This window comes from Ahaetulla prasina, chromosome 5 (assembly GCF_028640845.1).
Source record: "Ahaetulla prasina isolate Xishuangbanna chromosome 5, ASM2864084v1, whole genome shotgun sequence".
In the NCBI taxonomy this organism is placed as follows: domain Eukaryota; kingdom Metazoa; phylum Chordata; class Lepidosauria; order Squamata; family Colubridae; genus Ahaetulla; species Ahaetulla prasina.
In genome coordinates this window covers 91,260,513-91,282,037 of record NC_080543.1, presented here as the reverse complement: position 1 = coordinate 91,282,037, position 21,525 = coordinate 91,260,513, and the positions used below count along the sequence as shown (strand labels likewise).

Sequence of the window (21,525 nt, the reverse complement as noted above, 5' to 3'; positions counted from 1 at the left end):
TCCAAAGCATTATGCATAATTGAATCACTAAAACTCTTATGTATCCATTGAGATGATTACCAAAATTGAACCTTTTATCTGTTAGAACATTTGAAATATATTTGTTGCATCCTCTTGTAAGCTTTTTCTGGTGATTTTCCATCCCTGTTTTAGGTTGCAGCCCTAAATCAGAGATTTGTTTAATAGTTTCTTCAAGAAGTTTAATTTTGCATGCAAGGAGGTGTCAGTGTTACATAATTTATGTTTTTCCACCAACTTTTATTTCCTTTTAATTTTGATTTGATACTTTCTGATTTTGTAAATATTTAATAAAGGTATAAATTCTACCTTATAATTTCCAATTTTTTTCTTCATTTTTGTAATACAGTAGTTTATCAAATAAACATTTTATATTCTTGAAATCTCATGGTCTTATTCTCACCATATTAACTGATTTAAGAATTTTATAAAAGTATACTTGTGATTAATTAGAAAGCAATGAATATTATACTAGGAATAACAATAATGTGCTGGCAGAGGAGACAGGCTATGGACCCCACCAGTCATGGTATTTCAGCTGATGTGGTCCAGGAGACGAGCCTTCTCTGCTGTGGCTGCACACCCTCCTGGCCTTCCTTAAGGTCCTGAAGACCTGACTCTGTCACTTGGCCTAGGACCCCAGTAGGAAACAGCATTATCTTTCATAGTGGCACTATTTTAATTGTAAGGCCTTTCCTTCCTTCTGTTACAACACAGAATCCACTTTGTTTCTTGCAAATAGAGATTATGCTGGAGGGTGGCTGGTTTTGCAGAATGCCAACTGTATATTTATTTTAATTAAAAGAATGTGAAAAAATAGATGGGACAGGAAGGAAAAGTGACGCAAAAGAGGTATCTAGTAATAATAATACATAAAGATCAGATTATGTACCCCTGTGGGTTATATTCTTAAAGTGATCTGAAAAGAATATTTTAAAGAAGCAAACACTTGTCATAGAACAGATGTTTCCATCTGTTTCCACTACTGCTGCTGCTTCTTGCAGTTGATTCAAAATTTAAACTGCTTGGAAATATTTGACTGTCTATAAGCATGTGTCTAAAAAGTAAAAGCTACATTGCTAAGGAAGTGATCCATTTAAGAAAAAATGAAGAAACGGAGTTATAGTTTGGTTTGTCTCAAAGAAAGAAGCAGTTGTCTCATTTACAAAGGGATAGGCAACTAATTTGATACAATTAACTATTGCATTGTTTAATCATGACATTTGCAGACAAAATAAGCTTGTAACTCACCATCCTAATTCACTCATTTAAGGAACATTACAAGTATCCTATTTCTCACCAACCATATGAAGAAAATGTTTAAGACAACTTTATTTCAAAAATTCTCTCAAAATCTATTTAATGATGGTATCATTATTGCTTTCATCATTACACCAACAAAAAGGGAATGTCCCACAACATGGCTGCAACCAAGGCTTCCAAACAATATTGTACATGTCAAGTTGTTGGGGGACAGGTGTGAGAGTATTACGATGTTTGGCCACTACTGTTGCAATTTGACTTATGATCATGTTAAACAGTGGTTCAGAAGCTGGGGACAAGGGGTTGGTCTCTGAAAGATCACGTGAAAGATCAAAAAGCAAAGGAGGGTTATGATGGGTTACTTCATCACCAAAACATTGGCACATTTTAATTCCATAACAGGCTCCGGCCCCCTGGGGTTCAAAGTTTGGGGTTACATAATGGACTTTCCAAAGCGCACCACCTTTAAGAGAACAAATAGCTATTCAGTACCTAGCATATAATCCTGTCATTTCCCAAATCTATCCACAACACTGAAAAGAGATTTGAACTAATTCCACCAATTTACTTCTGTGGCATTTTCCCACCTTGTTTTAGGCCTTGATAGTTTGTCAGAAAAAAGGGATATGATTGGTTCCTTTTCAAGCTGTTGATTTTTCATTCATCCATCCATCCAATACCAATTTGGCTGTGATTTTATATGTGACCTCAGGAAATTGGGTTGATTCAATAAATTGTAGTTCAATTAAGTATGGGACAATGTTTCATGCAAACTCAGCTACTGCCTTATGGTAAGGATGGTCTTGAATTCCAACAGCATTGCTAAATATATTAAAACTACAGTCATAAACTTGGCTATGGACTTAAACATCTTATAATTATCTAGGATGATGGATCATTTTCAAATTCAAGCAATATATATATTTAACAATTCTGTTGCTTTGAAGAAGAATAAAATGTAGAACTGCAAAAGGGAAGAAAAAAATAATTCAGAGCTACGTAATTTTTGCCCTGCGTTTGGAATATAGCATGCAAAACTGATTTTTATTTTAGAGACAAATCAACTAATCATATATGAGGCATAAAAATACATCCATGGCATCCATTTTGCAACTTGGTGGTTTGTTTGCAGAGCACATCTTCCAACAAAACTGATATCCAGGCAACTTTAAAAAGCTTGTTTAAAGGAAATGAAGTCAAACCTTACTGATTTTTTTAATTTTGCAGAACCACAAAGTAGCTGTATAGTAGAATGAAAAACTCCCAAGATAAAAATGGCAATCCGCAGAAGAGAAACAGTATCAAGGAACAAACCTGGGCTCTTTGATAATCTCTTTACAGGCTAAGCCACCTTTACAGTGTGCAAGCATGAATCTATGTATATTAAATAAAAAATCATGCGACACTGAATGGCACTTTTTAAAAATCAGGATGTATAGTTGTGTCTATAGGGGTGTATAGGAGTATGCAAAATAACATCATATTGACATTCCAAGTCAAATTGTGGCACAGAAGCTACATGGCATGGCATATCGATTAAATCGTGGAAAAAGAAAGTAATGAAATTTGTACTCTCTCTCTCTCTCTCTCTCTCTCTCACACACACCACACACACACACACACACACACCCCTGGAAATTTACAGCATATACTCAAGGGAGACAATTTATACTTACTCTCTTTCTGGTACCAACGCACTGCATGTAAATGTGACCCACAGTAGTGAAACATGAATTCGTGCTCCGAGTGTTGAACTTCCTCCTGCAGTAAAGGTACTAGGTTCTTCCCATCAATTATCCTAGCCAAAAGGAACAATATGTCTGTGAAAGGGTTGCCCCTGACTAATATAACTGCCAAAAGGTTCAAGACAAAGTCTAAGAGAGGACTTCATTGAAAATTACAAGGATTATAAGAGGCAGAGAAAGGGAATGCAAAAACCATTAATGCCAGTGTTGGCATTTATTCATTTGAATCAGGTTCTTTTTCCTAGTAAGTTTTGATTCCCCCCCCTCCCCAGTTTCATGGATAGTGCTCATAGATTTGCTGTAATTACATAAAGGAGGACTATGAAGTTGTGCAAGAACTTGATGTAAAATATAAAACTTATAATGAATGTGATAGAGTAAAATAAATAGATTTAAAATGTTGGGGGAATGCATACTTATACCTAGAATACATAAATTGTATTTGGCTTTCTTTTTTGTTTTAGCTATACCTAATGTACAGAGATGTCAAGACATGTGGATAAAGAAATGTGTGAACCAGGGCTGCCTGCAAAACTCACCAGGTAGTTCATCTAGGGTTTATATGAGTGTCTATATGAGCTTTTTAGAAAGCAAGCAGAATCTAATACACCTGGTGCATTTGTTTTTCTATTGTTACTTGTCCTCAAATTAGGCCACGTGACAATAGAAAACTTTATGCCGGGAATCTAATTGCTGCTGGTGGCTGTGATTGGTAGTGAACTCGAAAGACACATCTTCACTTATACATACAATTTTGGTGGTGGTGGGGAACCCTGTTGTGTCACTGTCCAGCATTTGAGCTTTTAGGTGTCCCATAGCTGTCTTCTAAATCAAACCCCTTCATAGCCTAATTTTTAATATATTTTGCATGTTTGTCTTAGTTAAAATGAATATCTCTCATTCACTTTTAGAACAAAACTGCATACCTGTCTTGTGGCAATGATGCCCCCGCCAAATGAGCCACAGTGGGGTAAATATCCATCAGGCTTGTGGGTTCATCAAGAACAGTATTAGGAGCAACCTTTCCTGGCCATCTAACTATTCCAGGCACACGGATTCCTCCTTCCCAACCTCCCATGCCCTTTCCACCTGCATCAGGAGGAGTAGCAGTAGGAAAAAGATAATAGTTGTATGAAGTCAAAATTACAAGTGATTGATTTTATCCTACAGTTCCCCTGTTTCTTTTAGACAAAGGGAAAAAAACACTCATTAATGTAGTAGTGGGAAAGCTATGACCTTTGTTGATTAACAACTCACCACTTTTATGGATCACTATTTCTTTCTTCATTTCATTGCTATATTTTTTTCTCTGTCAGTTGCTGAAAGGCAACTATGAGTGTGGCAGGTTATAAGTTTAATAAGAAAATATCCCCTTGTTGCACAGTACATCAAACTACTACTAAAAACAATAAGCAACCCCCTCCAAATGAACCTAAACATTTTAAAGACTTGGGAAAATGAGATTTTAAAGATCTTAAAAGACCTGGAAATAAAACAATATTTGCTTTGGGTCCAAAAGTGATCAAACCACGGTTGCTCCTCTTATTCCAAGAACTCAAATCTTATTATTGAAAAGGCTTTTTCATCGAGGATTCAGAGAGGTATAAATGGGTGAAATTCAAGGGCTAGGAGTGTAACAGTTATGCTCCACAAGTCACAGAAGCAACTCTAAAATACTGGCAGCAGTAATAAATCAGTGAAGGCAAGTCGAACAAAGCTGCAAAGAAAGCGCCAACACCTGCATTTATAGATTCAGTTAACTGCCACCCTCACACCTGGCAAAATACTTCAGTGAAAATACTAGAAAATACTAGAAGCACCAGTTGGGTGAAGCAGAGTTTTTGTTTATAACATATGCCACAGGAGAGGGGTAAGCAATTATGACAACTTTACAACCTGTGGACTTCAGCTCCCTGAATTCCTGAGCCAGCCATGTTCAGATCATTTTCAGGTTGGGGAGGGGGAAAGAAGACATCAAGAGATGTTAGACAGAGAAGGAATAGCACTACGAACTGCAATGGAACTTCAGGAAGAAACTTGTCTAAGGCTTCTTCAAACCAATAATGTTTGTAATTTTTCAGACAGCCCAGTCTCAACATATGAAAACCCTTAAAAGGTGAAACCAGCATGCTAAAAATGGTCAGGGTACCAGTAAAAGCAATACAATAATTGGTTACTATGATGACTGTCTATATGTTTGGAAACTCACATTTCCATACTTCCCAAAGATAGCCCATATGTGAGGCATGACAGTGATCTAAGTGCATGGATAACAGAAACAAAATTTTCATACCTTTAAGTCTACCATTCCAACCACCAACCTGGATATTCCCTTCTCTAAATTCCAAATATCCTCCATGATCAGAAGTAAAATAAGTAAAAGTGTTGTTCCTTAACCCCACTCTGTCAACAGCAGCGAGAATTCTTCCTAAATAATCAGAATAAACCCAACACTTCATTTAAAATGAAAGAAAACACTGCCTTTATATAACTATAGATTATGTTGCTAGATGTTGAAATGTACTGTCAGTTTAAAATATTACAAAAGTATACAGGAAAATATGCAGATACAATATACCTATACAATATATAAAAATTACATAACATTTAAATGTAACTATAATGTGATGCACACAAAAACACTCACATGGAGGGTACACAAATTTACTGCAGCTTCACAAGGCTATCGCTCTACCTTTTTCCTACCACCAAATTATCTCAAGGTTAAACAAGAGACATTCTTGTACTGTTTCTGTCAATTGAAAATTTGGATGTGGATGAAAAAGGAGCATGTTTAAGCTCTAGCAATGGGAAGTACTGATAGGGAATGGTAAGCTTTTATTTCCAAGGGTTTGGAATCAACTGCCAACTGAAGTATTTACTTCAACTGAAAGATGCTGGATGGTGAAGAAGTTATTGTATATTGTATAGTCTAGAAAACTATGAGGGAAAATAATTCCCAGCTTTTCGACCCATAGACAATAGATCAGTGTTTTTCAGGCTTGACAACTTTAAGATGTATGGACTTCAACTCCCAGAATTGATCAGCTGACTTGGGGAGTGCCAGAGTGTCATCCACATTGTGTGGCTGTGGTATGGATATTGGAGGGCCTTTAAACATTATACAGTGTTACTTACCTACCATCCAGTCCATCTCTTCTACATTGTCTCCATATAAACCATGCTGGCTTTTCCCATGAAATATCTTTGTGGTGAAGCAAGGTGTGTGGACATGGAAGAAGGAAACAAAGAGCAGGAATGGTCTTTTTTTGTTTCTGAGAAATAAATATAAGAAACTTCATTCTACCCCAAATGGCAGAAACAGCCATCAACCAATATGACTCCTACTTGAAAACACCTAACTTATCTTAATAGATACCCAAACTTTTCTACTTCTCTATTGTTGTATAATCACTAAATGAGTGAACAATAAATCTTAACAGCTCTCTCATCAGTTCCCTTGATCATTACAATCAAGCTACTTTATCTCTATTGTTGAATTCACAATGTAAAAATAAGAATGTTTAATAGGACCCAGCCAAGCTTTGACAAAGCTTTGCAGGTAATACCTCATTGAAGCTGTTTTGCAAAGTCCCATTTGTTTCTAACAATGAAGGAAAGTGACTGTGTTACTTTGCTTTGGATGTCTTTAAAGGCCCTCCTTTAAACCAACTGGATGACCTCCAGCCTGTGTCAAAAATGTTTCCAGTTTGGAAGTCTCAGTCTGTCTCTGCTGGAGCTGTCCAGCCTGAGAGAGACATTTGTCTCTTCTGACAGGAGGATTGTCTTCAGTATTGTCCACTGTATATCCTCAAATGATGGGCAGTGGTGGCATATTAGATATACCAACTCAAAGCTTTCTTGATTACAAAAGAACGAATTAGATCAGGGTGCCCTTGGCAGACATGCTGAGATCTTCCAAATTATGAGGATTCAGTGCCAATCAAGGGCAAAATGTTGGTAGCAGTTGCTTCCACCAACCATTGGCAAGGGATGAGGCAGGTCAGCAGCACTGAAAATCTTCTGTAGCACCACTTTGCTCTTCCTTTTCCTTATTGGCCTCTCCATCAGGAAGAAGTAAGTGGCCTAAGAAACATTTTCAGGAAGCACTGTGGGACTATTGGCCAAAATCATCAAAGGCAGGCATTCAAGGTCTTCCAGGCTGACTATTTCAACAATCACTGAAAGCAATCCTGCAATGTTGTCAACATTGGCTAAAGTTACCTTTTATCTTTTTCACCTTGTCAGAAAAGTGAAGCAGTCACTTCCATGGCCACCTAATTGAAGCATTATGGCTCTTCATGTAAGATATATGTGATCAACACTAGAAACACAGACAGCTTGGCTTAAATACTTCAGTCTAGTATCAAGGTATATATGTTTATATATGCATATAAACAGGGAGGTGATGGTTTGCTTCCAACGTAACATGCTACCTCTCCTGTTCCCTCCTTAGACACAACCTGCATTTATTGTGTCTAAGGAGGGAACCTACAAAATCTTTTCTATCCAATCTGAAACAACAGTTACTTTGAAGTCAGTTTAATAATTTCATTAGTTACCCTTCAATAAATGCGACAGATTCTTTCACTATCCTGGAGGCAGCATTTTCTAGGTTTATTGGTTGTTCAATAATGGTGTGGTCTCTCATTAACATACAGTTCCAGTATCTTACAAATCCATAATCGGCAAACCAGGAAATAAAAAATAATATGCCACAAAAAGTTATGAAAGCAATTGTTTTCCATTTCACAGGAAACAAAGTAGTCAGCTTTATCAGAAGAAGAGTAAACACTAAGAGGGCAACCATCTGTGTGCAAAACCAGTAGGTAGCTAGCAGCTGTACATCCACCTCTGGATCCTTGTTAGCTTGGCATTCATTTAGTAGAGTCAATGGTATACCATAGAAATAATCAAAGCCATGTTTTAAAGGATGGTGGCAGTGATCATTACGGGATTCACAGTTCACACCTTGGTGCCATTTTCCTGAAAATTTAAAAGTTGATTGTTAGTCACCAACTAAACCATGATTTTTATTGTACGTTAATAGATTTTGATTTCAATTATGTTATAAAGGTAACATGATATCCAATTTAGTCATATGAAATGAATAATAGAATATTGTTGACTCCTTCCTTCCTTCCTTCCCACTAACCCAGAGAAAGAAGTACTGTAGTAAAAAAACAAATTGTTTTCAGACAATATTTTTATCTGGTATCACATGTCACCTCCAAGTTCACAAAAAATTTCAGAATTGTACTTGAAATCCACCTATATGTTTCCCACCATTATTTTTCTTCCATAGAAAAATTAGTAAAAAAATAAAAAATAAAGGCAGATTTATTGTGCAACTTTCCAGCTGAAAGTAACCTCACGGTAGGGGAATTTTAAACTTCAGTAAAGAAAAAGAAAGAAAAAGCAAGAATGCAAAAATAACCCATCAATAGTCTTCATTGTAATCCTGCCCCCTTTCTACAGACACATGAGATTTCACACAGAGAAACAGCAGATGAAAGTCAAGTGAGAAATAAAGCAGCTATATATTGTACCTATAATACCAGTGGCATAACCTTTCTGCTCAAGCAATTTAGCAAATGTTGTTTCATTTTCAGGCAAACCTCCTGAGGCACCAGTCCGAATGAAAACACGTTTTTTGATTTGAGACACCATGCCTAAAATATAAACCGGAGAAAGGAATTAGTCTTATATTCAACCTAAGCTACCCACCTGATGGGAAGTGATGTACAGGCTGGAAGCTGGAAGTTTGGAGACAGAAATGTGAGAATAATGCAACAGAAAAGCAATGCAGGCATGAAAGGGTAACATGCATTCTGACCATTTTTATCAAGACAAGTAATTTTGTTTAATTTCATTGGACTTGAAGTCATCCAAGGTCCCTTCCAACTCTGTTATTCTATGTTCTCTATGCAGAACATAGGAATTCTTATGACATCTTTTACACTCGGTCCTGTTTCATGTGACACATAAAATCATACTGTTCCTTTGGAACATTTTATCCCCAGAGGTGAGCAATCCTCAGAATCCTCAGAAGAATGTTGAGATCTGGTTCTGCCAATTGGTATGGCTGGCTGGGGAATTCTGGGAGTTGAAGTCCACAAGTCTTAAAGTCTGTGTCAAGGTTGGACAGCTCTGGGTTACATTGTGGTTGCCCAAGAATATTGTGATCTAAAAAATAAGAATTCTTTACTTCCTTTTGAGATGTAAAGTGAGGCCAATAAACAAACCCTGCTGTAGGGGATTTTTCATCACATATATTACTATAGGAGGTGCCAACCTGATCTGATGGGGTATCTGCCAGTCAGAAAAGCTGCTCTGCTTGGGGTACACACTGAAGCTGCAGCAATATGTTGAGTGAGTTTTACTCCTTCCTTTGCTAGCTGATCAATATTAGGAGTCCTGTAAGGAAAAACCAACAGTTGTCTTGTAAAGTATGATTATGGGAAATTACCATTCTAAACAAATGAACTTTTCCTTGGTACACACTCAGTCTTGGGAATTAATAGGATAATAAATGATTGTTTTATATCACATATTTTTATTATTCCAATATATAGAGAGCTAATACAATTAAGTGGATTGTAATAACACCGATTGCCTCCCACAACCCGTACGCTCTCACAGAGAGGGACTCTTTAGGATGCCGTCCGCCAGGCAGTGCCGACTGGCGACACCCAGAGGAAGGGCTTTCTCTGTGGGGGCTCCCACCCTCTGGAACGAGCTTCCCCCAGGGCTTCGCCAACTTCCTGATCTCCGAACCTTCCGCCGCGAGCTTAAGACACATCTATTTATTTGCGCAGGGCTAGCCTAGGGTTTTAGTTTTAAGTTTAGTTTTTAATGGGGTTTTATATTATTTTAGTGATATTTTTAATTCGGCCTAATTAATAAGTTTTTTAACTGTTGTTTTACTTGTATTATTCTCATGTTTTTATCTGGCTGTAAACCTCCCTGAGTCCTTCGGGAGATAGGGCGGTATAAAAATTCGAATAAATAAATAAATAAAATAAATAAATAAACATATCTGTTAAGCTTTAGGAAGTTATAAGACATGTTGTCATTGTGGTTAGTTTTTAGTTTTCTTCAGGTTTCAAAAGGCTATAATTGAAGACATCCAAATCATAGTGCCCAGAACCACTTTCCTAGGTCTGGGAAATAGAAGTTACAGGACAATTCTTAGCTATTTTAAGATTAATAAACTAACTACTTTACTGAGAACTAACCCAAATGCTAAGTAAATATGTGATAAAAATGTAAATTAAAAACTTCAATAATCATCCCATTTGCTTGAAAGTACAACTATTTTGTTCTTTTCTTTATTCATATTTGTTACCCATTCATTCCTGAAAAAAAGTCCACAGTAATATATAGTTGTGCTTTGCTTCACTTGCCTATCTTTATAATGTCATCTCCTATAAAAATCCTGCAGTGATTATTACAATTTCCAATTTAATTTACACAAACTCTTCAGTGCTTCTATTGTGGACTTGTTATGGTATAAATTGAAAGGCAAATGAACAAAACCACAAGGAAGTTTGCTTTCAAGAAAGTAAAAACCTCAAAGGCGTAACTGAGATAATGGCAAATAAAATTTTCAGTTGACAGTTAGCAGCTGTTCTCCAACCACAGCAAAGGGATGGGTATAGGAAGCAACACAAAATCTGAATGGCCAAGGAAATCAGGAGTAGCGCTAAGACAGTTTTTGGCAGTGTTTTTCAAACTTGACAAACTTTAAGATGTTAGGTGGGACATTCTGGGAGTTGAAGTCCACAAATCTTAAAGTTGCCAAGGTTGAAATCCAATATCTTGAAGTTGTCAAGTTTGAAAAACATTGGTTTTTGGCAAGCTTGTCCTTTATAGCATAAAATTGTCCATAGGGGGAAAAATGATCTCCTTGAGGACTGGCTTAGAATACAGCCTTGAAAATCCTTCAGTCAAATTACTAGATCTTCCAAGGCAGGAGGAAAATATCCAGGCAGCGGTTCAGTAAAATTCCTGCTTGTTAAGATGGGAGCTGCAACTGAACACTTGAAGCAAACCTGTTTTTAATGTGGATTGCAAACATCCTACATATAAAGCCATTTCCTTTATGACATCACAAAAGATGTAATTTGTGAAAGATATTTAACTTTTTAAACTCTTCCTTTCCAGGTCAGATTGGTCATTGTCTGCATTGCAGCAATTGTCTCTTGCTTTCCCAGATACCTATCCAAAACACACAATTAAAAAAGTCTAATTTAAAGTAAAAAATTGTGATTCCTTTGAGCCACTTCTGGCAGGCAAAACATTGTCAATTTGATCTAGTGTTTTTTTTTTTAAATAGAAAAGGATCTAGCTTATTCATGTATAATAGTTTTAAAGACTCATTCATTTTCTTATTTTATTTTATTCCCTCTGGTCTCTGCTCCTCTCATTAGAAACATTGCATATTTTCCCTGAACTGTGCTTTCATGGTTCTAGAGTCACAGAATATCCCTGGCACATTTTAAACTTTACACTTACCTGATGGTATTGTTACCAAAGCATCCTAAATCTCCATATCCAAGATCATCTGCCATTATCAACAAAATATTGGGTCTTGATGCATTTATTCCATATGTTTGGGAAAATAAAAAGGAAACCACCCAAGCAACTAGACTGCTGAAACAAAACCCGTTTGAATTAGAAGTTTATATGGTTGGGATATTTGTGATAGAAAATATTACAAGAAAGACTTAGTTCCCTGATATGCCATTTACTTTGTGTCAAAACCTCCCTAGGATCTCAAGGCAGCTGCAGAAAAGAGTGCTGTGTGAAGTCTGGAGACCGGCTGCAATGTAGACTATCCCAAATTAAGATTGACTGACAATCTGACTTGTTATAATGCAGCTTCTAGTTAACTCTTTTTCTTACCTTTTTATTTGGGAATCTCAGCCTTGATCCCTCCCCCTTTTTTTCTCATAAATTCTGATCTCCTTTTGGACATTTGCAATTACAAGTATGAAAAAGGCAGCATCTATTCAGGAATAATAACAAAAAAGACAGAACTACACAGATTTTGAACTTTACTTTCATAATGATGGCATGAACTCTGTAAGCCACCTTGAGTCCCCATGGGCTAATAGGTGGCAAAATAAATTCAACAAACAAACAAACAAATAAACCATCAATTTTGAACCAAATTAATGATTGTTGATCATTAATCAAGAAATGCCAGAAAATTCACATCAATGAACAAATCTCATATAAGATAGATGATGAATAGATAATTGTAAATTGATAGATGGAATGATTCAATATTTAGTGAAATTATTTCTCAATCATACATTAAAATTATTATTTTAAAAGCTATAGCATAGTCTTCTAAGATTTCACCATAAAATTTAATTCTCTCAATTCTCTCAGCATTCTCTCAACAATTTCATAAAAATCATACAACATTTATACATATTGTTAGATTCGGGCAATAACGAGGCAGGAGACCAGGATAGTGACAACAGCTCTTTACTATATGGTGAACCCAGCAACTCGGGCTGGGAAAAACCTCTCCTTAAATACAGTTTAGCCGGAGGCTTCAACCAATCAGCAACGTGCTTTTTTCCCGCCAAAACATTTAAAGATACATTACACATATCTATCTATACTTACACACTCATTCACACTTCAGTACCTGAACTGACAGAAAAGTCTCCTTCCAACAGAGGATAAAATAATAATAAAAAATTATAATTTCCTACTTGATGTTGAATTAGAAGAAGAGCAAGTAAAAGAAACAATGTTAACTTGGGCAAAAGATTTTGGATATTCAAATGACCTAAACAGATGGCAATAGTTATGGGAAAGGAACTATAAATTAACAATGTCCACTGCATATAAAGAGAATCAATATAGAAAATTTTATAGATGGCATATGTCTTCGGAAAAATTGGCAAAAATGTTTAAAGATAAATCAGCTAAATGTTGGAAATGCCATCAGACACCAGGATCCTACTATCATATGTGGTGGACATGCCCAGAAGCTAGAAACTATCAGGGTAGAATTAAAACATGGTTAGAAGAAATGATCCAACAACATATTGATTTAACACCTGAGCTGTTCCTATTGGGTATTCTTCCAGAGAAAATTAGTAAAGAAAATATATACTTTTCTTTACTAATTTTCTCTGGAAGGATACCCAATATACATGTAATAACTGCAGCAAGGATAGTATTTGTGCAAAGATGGAAAGCAGAGAAAATACCTTTGGAAGGGGAAGTAATTAAAAAAATTCTAGATTCTAGAAAAAAAAGATTAACTTTGATAATTAAAGAAAGAGAGGATACAGAATATTTTAAGATATGGGGGCAATTTTATCATTGCTTAGAAAAGAGATATAGATAAACATATTAATAGTTAAATAAGAGAATGGTATTGTTAGGTTCTGGAAGTAACGAGGCTGGAGACCAGGGTAGTGACAACAGCTCTTTAATATAGGGTGAACCCAGCAACAGGCTGGGGAAAAACCTCTCCTTATATACACTTCTACCGGCAGCTTCGTCCAATCAGCAACGTGCTGATTTCCCGCCAAGATATTTAAAGGAACATACATAAATACATAACACTCCTCCCCTCCCAGAAAACACTTTACCTCTATTTACATATTATTTACATGTTATTTTTCGACGTAGTCACGCAAATAACCTGGGCGTCTCCTAATTCTTTCAGACCTGCGCGGTTCAGACCTGGGTGGTGTTTTGAGCTGGTCGGAGGGGCTGTTTTCTCCTCCCAGCTCTTTCTCTAGGCCATCGGGCCCTGGATTACTAGCAGACTCTTTTTCTTGGCCATCCGGCCTTGGATTACTTTTGTAATTTTCCCTGCTGTTTCCATCGGGAACCTGATGGCGTCGCTGGACCTCCGGGACCTCAGCTAAGTCTTGCGCCTCCCCCGGGTTATGGTCAGCTGTGGGTTCAAATAAGGATTGGTCATTATCTGTCTCGCTTAGCTCGGGTTGTTCCGTTATTCGTTTCCTTATCTGATCTATGTGGCGCCTCCATACTCGGTTGTCTTGTAACTCGACCAAGTATGACTTTGGACCGGTTGCTTTTATGATTTGCCCTGCGAGCCAACTTGGGCCGTCCCCATAGTTGCGGGCCCACACTCTGTCGCCTATACCCATTCCTCTCGTTTTTTCTATTTCCCCCTTGTAACCCTCTGGTGTGTAATGGGGATTCAAACGGTCAAGTGGGCACCGGAGCTTCCGTCCCATCAATAGTTCGGCTGGGCTTCTGCCTGTAGCAGTGCTCGGGGTTCTGTGCTGAATGGCCAGAAAGAAATCTACTTTTGCTTGCCAGTCCCCTGGCTTGAGCCTGGACAATGCCTCCTTAGCGCTCCGGACGGAACGCTCTGCAAGGCCATTCGACGCAGGGTGGAAAGGCGCGGAGAGGGCATGGCGGATGCCCTCCTCTGCCAAGTATTCCTCAAATTGGGCTGCCGTGAATTGCGGGCCGTTGTCGGACACCAGAGTGTCAGGCAACCCGTGGGTTGCGAATAGGTGGCGCAGGGCTGCGATTACTGCCTCGGCCGTAGTGGATTTCATAAGTATGATCTCTAACCATTTAGAGAATGCGTCGACAACCACGAGGAAGGTTTGGCCGTGGAAAGGGCCAGCAAAATCAATGTGGATTCTTGACCAGGGCCCTTGGGGTTTTTCCCATTCCCTGACTGGGGCCGTTGGTGGTAGAGGTCTGGACTCCTGGCAAGCCTGGCATTTCCCTACCCTCTCAGCAATCTCTGAATCCATGAGTGGCCACCACACATAGCTTCTTGCTAGCCCCTTCATCCTTACGATCCCTGGGTGACCCTCGTGGAGGAGGTCCAATACCTTTCCCCTTAATTTATCCGGGATTACCACACGATCACCCCATAACAGGCACCCCCCTTGAGCCGAGAGCTCATCACGTTTTCTTACAAATTCCTTAAACCGTTCGCCCGGCGCAGCGGGCCACCCTCTTTGTACCCAACCGAGTACAGTCCTTATCAAAATGTCCCGGTATGATGCCCGAGCCACCTCCTTAGATGTGACTGGGCCAGAGTCCAAAGAGTCAATCAGCAGGACGGGCGTCCCCGGAGTGGGGTCTTCGATCGCCCCTGGTAGTGGGCATCTGCTTAAAGCGTCCGCATGCCCCACTTCTTTTCCTGGTCGATGCTGCAGCTTGTAAGAATAAGCGGCTAAGAAAATAGTCCATCGAGTCAATCGTGGCGAAAGTGCCACAGGCGTTGGGCGGTCTCCTGCCAGTATTCCTAACAGCGGTCTGTGGTCAGTCACAATTTCAAAATCCCGCCCAAATACATATTCGTGGAATTTTTTCACCCCTGACACAATTGCTAGCGCTTCCTTATCTAACTGGCTATAGTTCCTCTCTGGGGAGGACATCGTTCTAGAGTAGAAAGCTATAGGGGCTTCTGTGCCGTTTGGGAGTCTGTGGCTGAGCACAGCCCCCACCCCGTAAGGGGAGGCATCGCAAACCAGCACTAAGGGCAATGAGCTATGGTACTGGATGAGCAGGCTATCGCTCGAGAGCAGGTTTTTTACTGCTTCGAAAGCCCTACTTTCCGACTTTCCCCAAGACCAAACAGTATTTTTTCCTAAAAGCTTATGCAGCGGTTCAGCCACGGTCGCTTTGTTTTTTAAAAAGACCGCGTAAAAATTCACTAGCCCCAGGAATGCCTGTAGCTCTGCTTTGTTTTTGGGCGCTGGAGCCTTTCTGATTGCCTTGACCTTGCTCTCAGTGGGGTGAATTCCCTTCTTGTCTATCCGGTAGCCCAAGAATTCGACGGATTCGACCCCTATGTGGCATTTGTTTGCTTTTACCTTTAGCCCGGCTGCCCGGAAAATGCCCAGAACCTTCCGCAGACGCTCCCCCAATTCCTCTACGTTTTCCGCTGATATCAATACATCATCGAAGTAGGGAACTACCCCTGGGAGCCCTTGCAGAAGTCGTTCCATTAAGTTTTGGAACAGCCCCGGTGCCACACTCACCCCAAATTGTAATCGTGTGCACTTGAATGCACCCCTGTGAGTTACAATCGTTTGGGCTTCGGCTGTGGTGGCGTCTACGGGCAGTTGTTGGTAAGCTTGAGCCAAGTCTAACTTTGCAAAGACTTGCCCTTGCCCCAGAGAGTGCAGCAAGTGTTGCACCACAGGAACCGGGTAGGCGCTTTTCTGTAAGGCTTTGTTAAGCGTCGCCTTGTAGTCAGCGCATATTCTAATTGACCCATCTGGTTTTACTGGGGTGACGATTGGTGTCTCCCACTTTGCGTGATCGACTGGTACCAAAATTCCCTGGTTTATGAGCTTATCTAGCTCCTTGTCAATTTTTGGTTTAAGGGCAAAAGGGACTCTCCTTGCCTTTAGCCTAATGGGAGCTACCTGGGGGTCTAAGTTGAAGGAAATAGGGGTCCCCTTGTACTTGCCCAGGCAGTCCTTGAAGACATCTTCGAACTCGTTCATGAGCATGTCTTTCAGGTTACAGTCACTTCTGTAGATGCCAGTCACTCCCATGCCCAGTGCACGAAACCAGTCTAGCCCCAACAAACTAGGCAGAGTCCCCTCGACGATCGTGATGGGCAGGGTCTTCTTGTGAGATCCGTACTCGACGCGGACGGAGGTGGTCCCTCAAACAGGGATTCGATTTCCCTGGTAGTCGTGGACCCGTAGCCGTTGTGTTTGCAGGTGGCGCTTCGCGACTAATGGCAGTGACTTCGCCAAAGTGTCCCAAGACATGATGGTGATCGCTGACCCAGTGTCCACTTCGAGTCGGCACCTTACTCCTTCTATTTTGGGTTTGGTGAAGATCTTCTTCTCCACTCGGGTTGAGGCGCGGCCTATGACTACAGTCGTTTGGTTCGAATTCGCGCCTTTCTTGTTTGAGCCAATCGCGGGTCGCCTTTCCGATCCCGCGCTCTGATTGGCCGATTTGAATTTTCGGCGGGAAGGTTGGGAAGCTCGACAGACTTGAGCTAGGTGTCCCTTCTTCCCGCACCGCCGACAGGTTGCGTCTTTAAACTTGCAGCGTTGGCGTTGGTGTTGACCTCCGCAGCTTCCGCATTCTTCTCGGTCCTCTTTGTCGCGTTTCTCGGTTCGGCAGACCCCTTCCTCATCCTCACCGTCGGATTCGGTCTGAACCTCCTCCTGGTGCACCGGAGCTGGCTTTGCGCTCGCCTTTGGTGGGAGAGGCTTTTGCAATGTCTCCGCCGCCTGGGTGGACATTTCATGTGCTCTGGCTTCGTCCAGAGCGTTTGCCAGCGTTAGGTTGCTCTTTGCTAGCAGCCGTCGCCGCAAACGGATGTCTCTGACCCCCCGGATGAGTTGCTCGAGCAGCACCTCGTCTAGGTCTCGGTATCCGCAGTCCTTGGAGGCTTTCCTTAGGGCGGCCATGTAGTCACCAATGGATTCGCCTTCCATCTGTCTTCGCTCTCCGAATTCAAACCGCCGCACGTATTTGGACGGCGTTGGCGCGAAGTGGTTTTTTAGTAAGGTTTGCAGAGTTGGCCACGATACCGATGGTATCGGCGGTGGCTCTGCCAGGGCTTCCGCGATATCGATGACCTCCGGACCGCAGTGGCTCAAGAAATAAGCCCTTTTGCGGTTATCTGGAACTCCTTGCAGTTCGTTGGCTTCTAGAAAGCTTTCGAAACGGGTCATATACGTTCCCCATTTCTCTCTGGCTGGGTCAAACGGCGCGGGCGGCGTGTAACTGGCCATTTCCGCGTTTTCTGCCCTGATTTGCTGGGTTCGGTTCTTTCGTGCTTCAGCTCGGTTCTGGTTCTCCTTAGCCTCGAGATCCCACCTTCGTCGCCAATGTTAGGTTCTGGAAGTAACGAGGCTGGAGACCAGGGTAGTGACAACAGCTCTTTAATATAGGGTGAACCCAGCAACAGGCTGGGGAAAAACCTCTCCTTATATACACTTCTACCGGCAGCTTCGTCCAATCAGCAACGTGCTGATTTCCCGCCAAGATATTTAAAGGAACATACATAAATACATAACAGGTATAATAAGTGTATTGTATTGTGGGGGTAATGTCGTAACTGAGGAATAGAAAATATTAAGAAAAAATGAAGATAGGAGGAGTAACAAGAAGAAGAGGAAGTCACTGAAGAAACACCGAGATGACACAGGGAATGACTGATGTACTATGTGTTTGTTTGTGTATAAAATTAAAAAAAATTTTTTTTTGCAAAAAAACGAAAAAGAAAAGTCTCCTTCCATTGAATATTTTAAATTCTTATTTTGAGACCATCTTTCCCCAGATTGTGTTAAGGTAAAATCTTCCAGTTTTATTCAAGTCTTGATAATTTCTTGGGCAGAATTTACCACTGCTTTCTTCCAATCCAGTTTTGATTTCTGAGATTAGGTTACATTGGCTTATACTGCCACCTAGCTCATCCTAAATTAATTTAATAATATTTTATTTATTTATTTTATTTATTGGAATTTGTCAAACAAAAACAAGAACAAGAATAAGAGAATAAAAATACAATGACAGGGACAATAGGCACGTTAGTAAACTTATGCACGCCCCCTCTACTGACCACTTAAGTATGAAGTGGGTCCACGGAAGTCAATTTGTGACTGAAACTGAAAATCTGTAGCTGAGACAACTGAATCAAGTAGAGCATTCCAGACTTTGACAACTCTATTACAAAAATAATATTTTTTACAGTCAAGTTTAGAACGATTTACATCGAGTTTAAAGAGGTTGTTTGCGCACTACCATTTAGATAAAGGTCAAGGACGACCTTTATCTAAAAAATTTCAGTAGTGGAGTTGGGGGGGTGGGGGGAACAAGCAAATACATCAAGCATAAAATTAATCTCCATTCCTCATTTCTTGCTTTCCAGGTCTAAAATGAATTTAAAAATGTCTATGTGTAGATTAAAAAAAACAGGAGTCTGGTAACATCTTTTTTTGCCTGAGATGTTTTATTCAAAGGCCTTTGTGGGCTGCAGGTCATTTAATCAGATGTTCAGAGTGGCTAAACTGATGGAGAATTTAAACTGGGGTGCAGTGAAGGACAAAAGAAAAAGGGAGGGGATTATAGGTTCGTATGTAGATGCAGGCCACATGTTAGAGAAATTACAAGTACCTTTTCAATCAATAATTGCGATGATTTAAAACCTATTGTGTTTTAAACCTTCTGAGATTGAAACTTATTGATGTAAGTATATCTCTGCTCATATACACATGCTCTGTCGTAAGCCCAAATATATAAATTTCATGAACAAGAAAGGCAACAGAACAAAGTTGGAATAATGAAGCAAGAGTTATTGGTTTTATCATTGAAATATCAAATAATAAGTTTAAAAGGATATCTCTTCTGAGTCTATTCTCCTTAACCACTCCTTTCAAAAGGCAGAAAAGAAATTTCTAATCAATTTAAATATTTCTATTTTAGAAACCACACATGTTGAGAAAGCAGGGTTGAAGGGTCATGCCACCTTTAGCAGGCTATGACTCATGTAGAAAAAGTACCAGCCTAGCTCACAATGCTGCAATACATTTGTCAGTCTAACCCACCCCTTTTTGGATCTATCCTACTTATGGATGTTGCTGACACAATCACATTACTAACCCGGAATCATGTTAAAATCATGTTTCTTACCTGACAACCCTGTGGCTCAGTTGGCTAGGCATTCTTCACTAGAGAGCAACAAATAACAGCACATCTCAGGGTTTAACTTTGTTGTTAAAAATTGACCTGAGGCCTTGAATAGCAGTGTTCAAAGTCCATGGTGGGAAGGCTTGAATTTTTCTTATAGCCTCTTTTATCTCTTGTTGAATTTTAATAAAGTTTTTTTTTTAAATACAGTGAAGGTTTTATGTTCTCTTGGTTGCAGTTTCTGACTGTAGACTGTAGCTCATGATTTTGGAAATTGGTCCCCATCTACCGCATTTCCCTGAAAATAAGACCCGGTCTTATATATATATATATAATCAACTCGTAAAGCAACAAATCAACCACCCACATCCCCATGAACTATGTTTTAGTTTTGGTGGGGAACAGGAAAGAAAAGTCAAATTGGTAGCTGCAATACTCTGATTGAAGCCCTGGCTCCTTTGTATGTGCAAAGTGGCTGTTCCATCCTCATTTTTTGTGATCCTTATTGCAAAGTGTTGAAACATTGATTGCTGGATCGTGTTAGGTTGATCTGCATGGCTAGCTTATCTCAGAACGACTATAGAACACTCACCATTTGTCCAGGCACATATATTGTCCCCCCTCTCTCCCATTCCAGCAGAAAGGAAACCTGTACCTACCTTTCCATATTTTACCTAAAAATGTTTTCTAGCTTGTACTGGTTCAAGCAGAGCTACCCAGTTCACCTCTTTCACTTCTGCTCATCTGAATTCAAGTTCAGTTCAGCTTCTAAAACCAAAGACTTAATGTTGCTCGTCTTTTTTTCCTCAAATAACTTACTAAAAAAGGTGAGAACATAAAAACAATGAAAATGAATTTCTGCAGAGGCAGAGAGATTGGTAGAAATATATAGGAATGGTCATTCGTGTTTCATTTCTGCCTGAATCCAGCTTTCCAATCTTACACATTTCTGTCATAACTTTGCCAACTCTGAATGTGTATATTCTCCAGCAAGCAACACTTCAAATGAAGCTGTCCTTGTTTCCAATGTAAATTTACTAGGAATAGTACTAAATTCTTCTATATAGTTCTGTAACTGAAGAAAGTAGCATGAAAAGGTTTTTTAATTACTTTATTTAATGTATTTGGTACTATTCAAAAATCATAAAGCAAAATTTTATTTATTAATATTGCACAGGTAGATACAAAATGGCAATGGCTTTACTTTAAAATACTTAGTATTACTTTAAAATCATAACCATGGAAATTGATATTAATATATTAATATTATTTGAATCCCATTCTAAGTGATATGCATTCAATTATATTGTAGATAAGAGCTGAAGAAAAACATTACAAACATTTTACCAGTTTATGGCACAACTATCAGAGTTGGTGATAACACTTTACTTTTTTGAGAATGAAAGTTTGAAGAATATGTAAATAATTCTTGGTAATTGAAACTCTTTAACTTTCCATTTCCTTCTCCCTGCTTCTCACATCCCCTTTTGAACCAAGCAAGCACTGTGTTTTGCTATTTTCTGCATTTTACCATTCCGCTTGCTTTGCTCTATCTATTTACAATATTTTCTGCTTGCATATATGGGATATACTTAGCACCCATTTTCCCCCCCATGTTTGGGAGAGAAAGCTTTATTTTGAAAACTTGGCATATCATACAGTATTACGATTCTTCCTGCTTTTTAAGAGAATAAGTTTAAGACAAATTACAACAGAAAACTTGCACTGATGATGTTGGGGAGTGAAAAATCTGCAAACAACTGAGACAACCACTCCTTATTTCACAGTCCAATCCTGAGCTACCAATAATCTCTTCTATTAGAAAAGCATCCTCATCATTATTTCCCTTTTTAAATTCAGAAGT

At 39.4% G+C, this 21,525-nt stretch overlaps 1 protein-coding gene across 1 annotated transcript; it reads right to left on the bottom strand.

Annotated features, from left to right (window-relative positions):
• Positions 1 to 1,373: 1,373 nt before the first annotated feature.
• LOC131199955 (arylsulfatase D-like) lies at positions 1,374 to 19,786 on the bottom strand. Its single transcript, XM_058186242.1, has 9 exons — positions 19,665 to 19,786; positions 9,322 to 9,443; positions 8,576 to 8,698; positions 7,589 to 8,012; positions 6,165 to 6,301; positions 5,320 to 5,454; positions 3,953 to 4,115; positions 2,958 to 3,079; positions 1,374 to 1,744 (listed from the first exon to the last, which is right to left on the bottom strand). Exons 1-9 carry the CDS (start codon positions 19,694 to 19,696, stop codon positions 1,374 to 1,376), a joined length of 1,629 nt encoding a protein of 542 aa, XP_058042225.1. The 5' UTR covers positions 19,697 to 19,786.
• Positions 19,787 to 21,525: the final 1,739 nt, after the last annotated feature.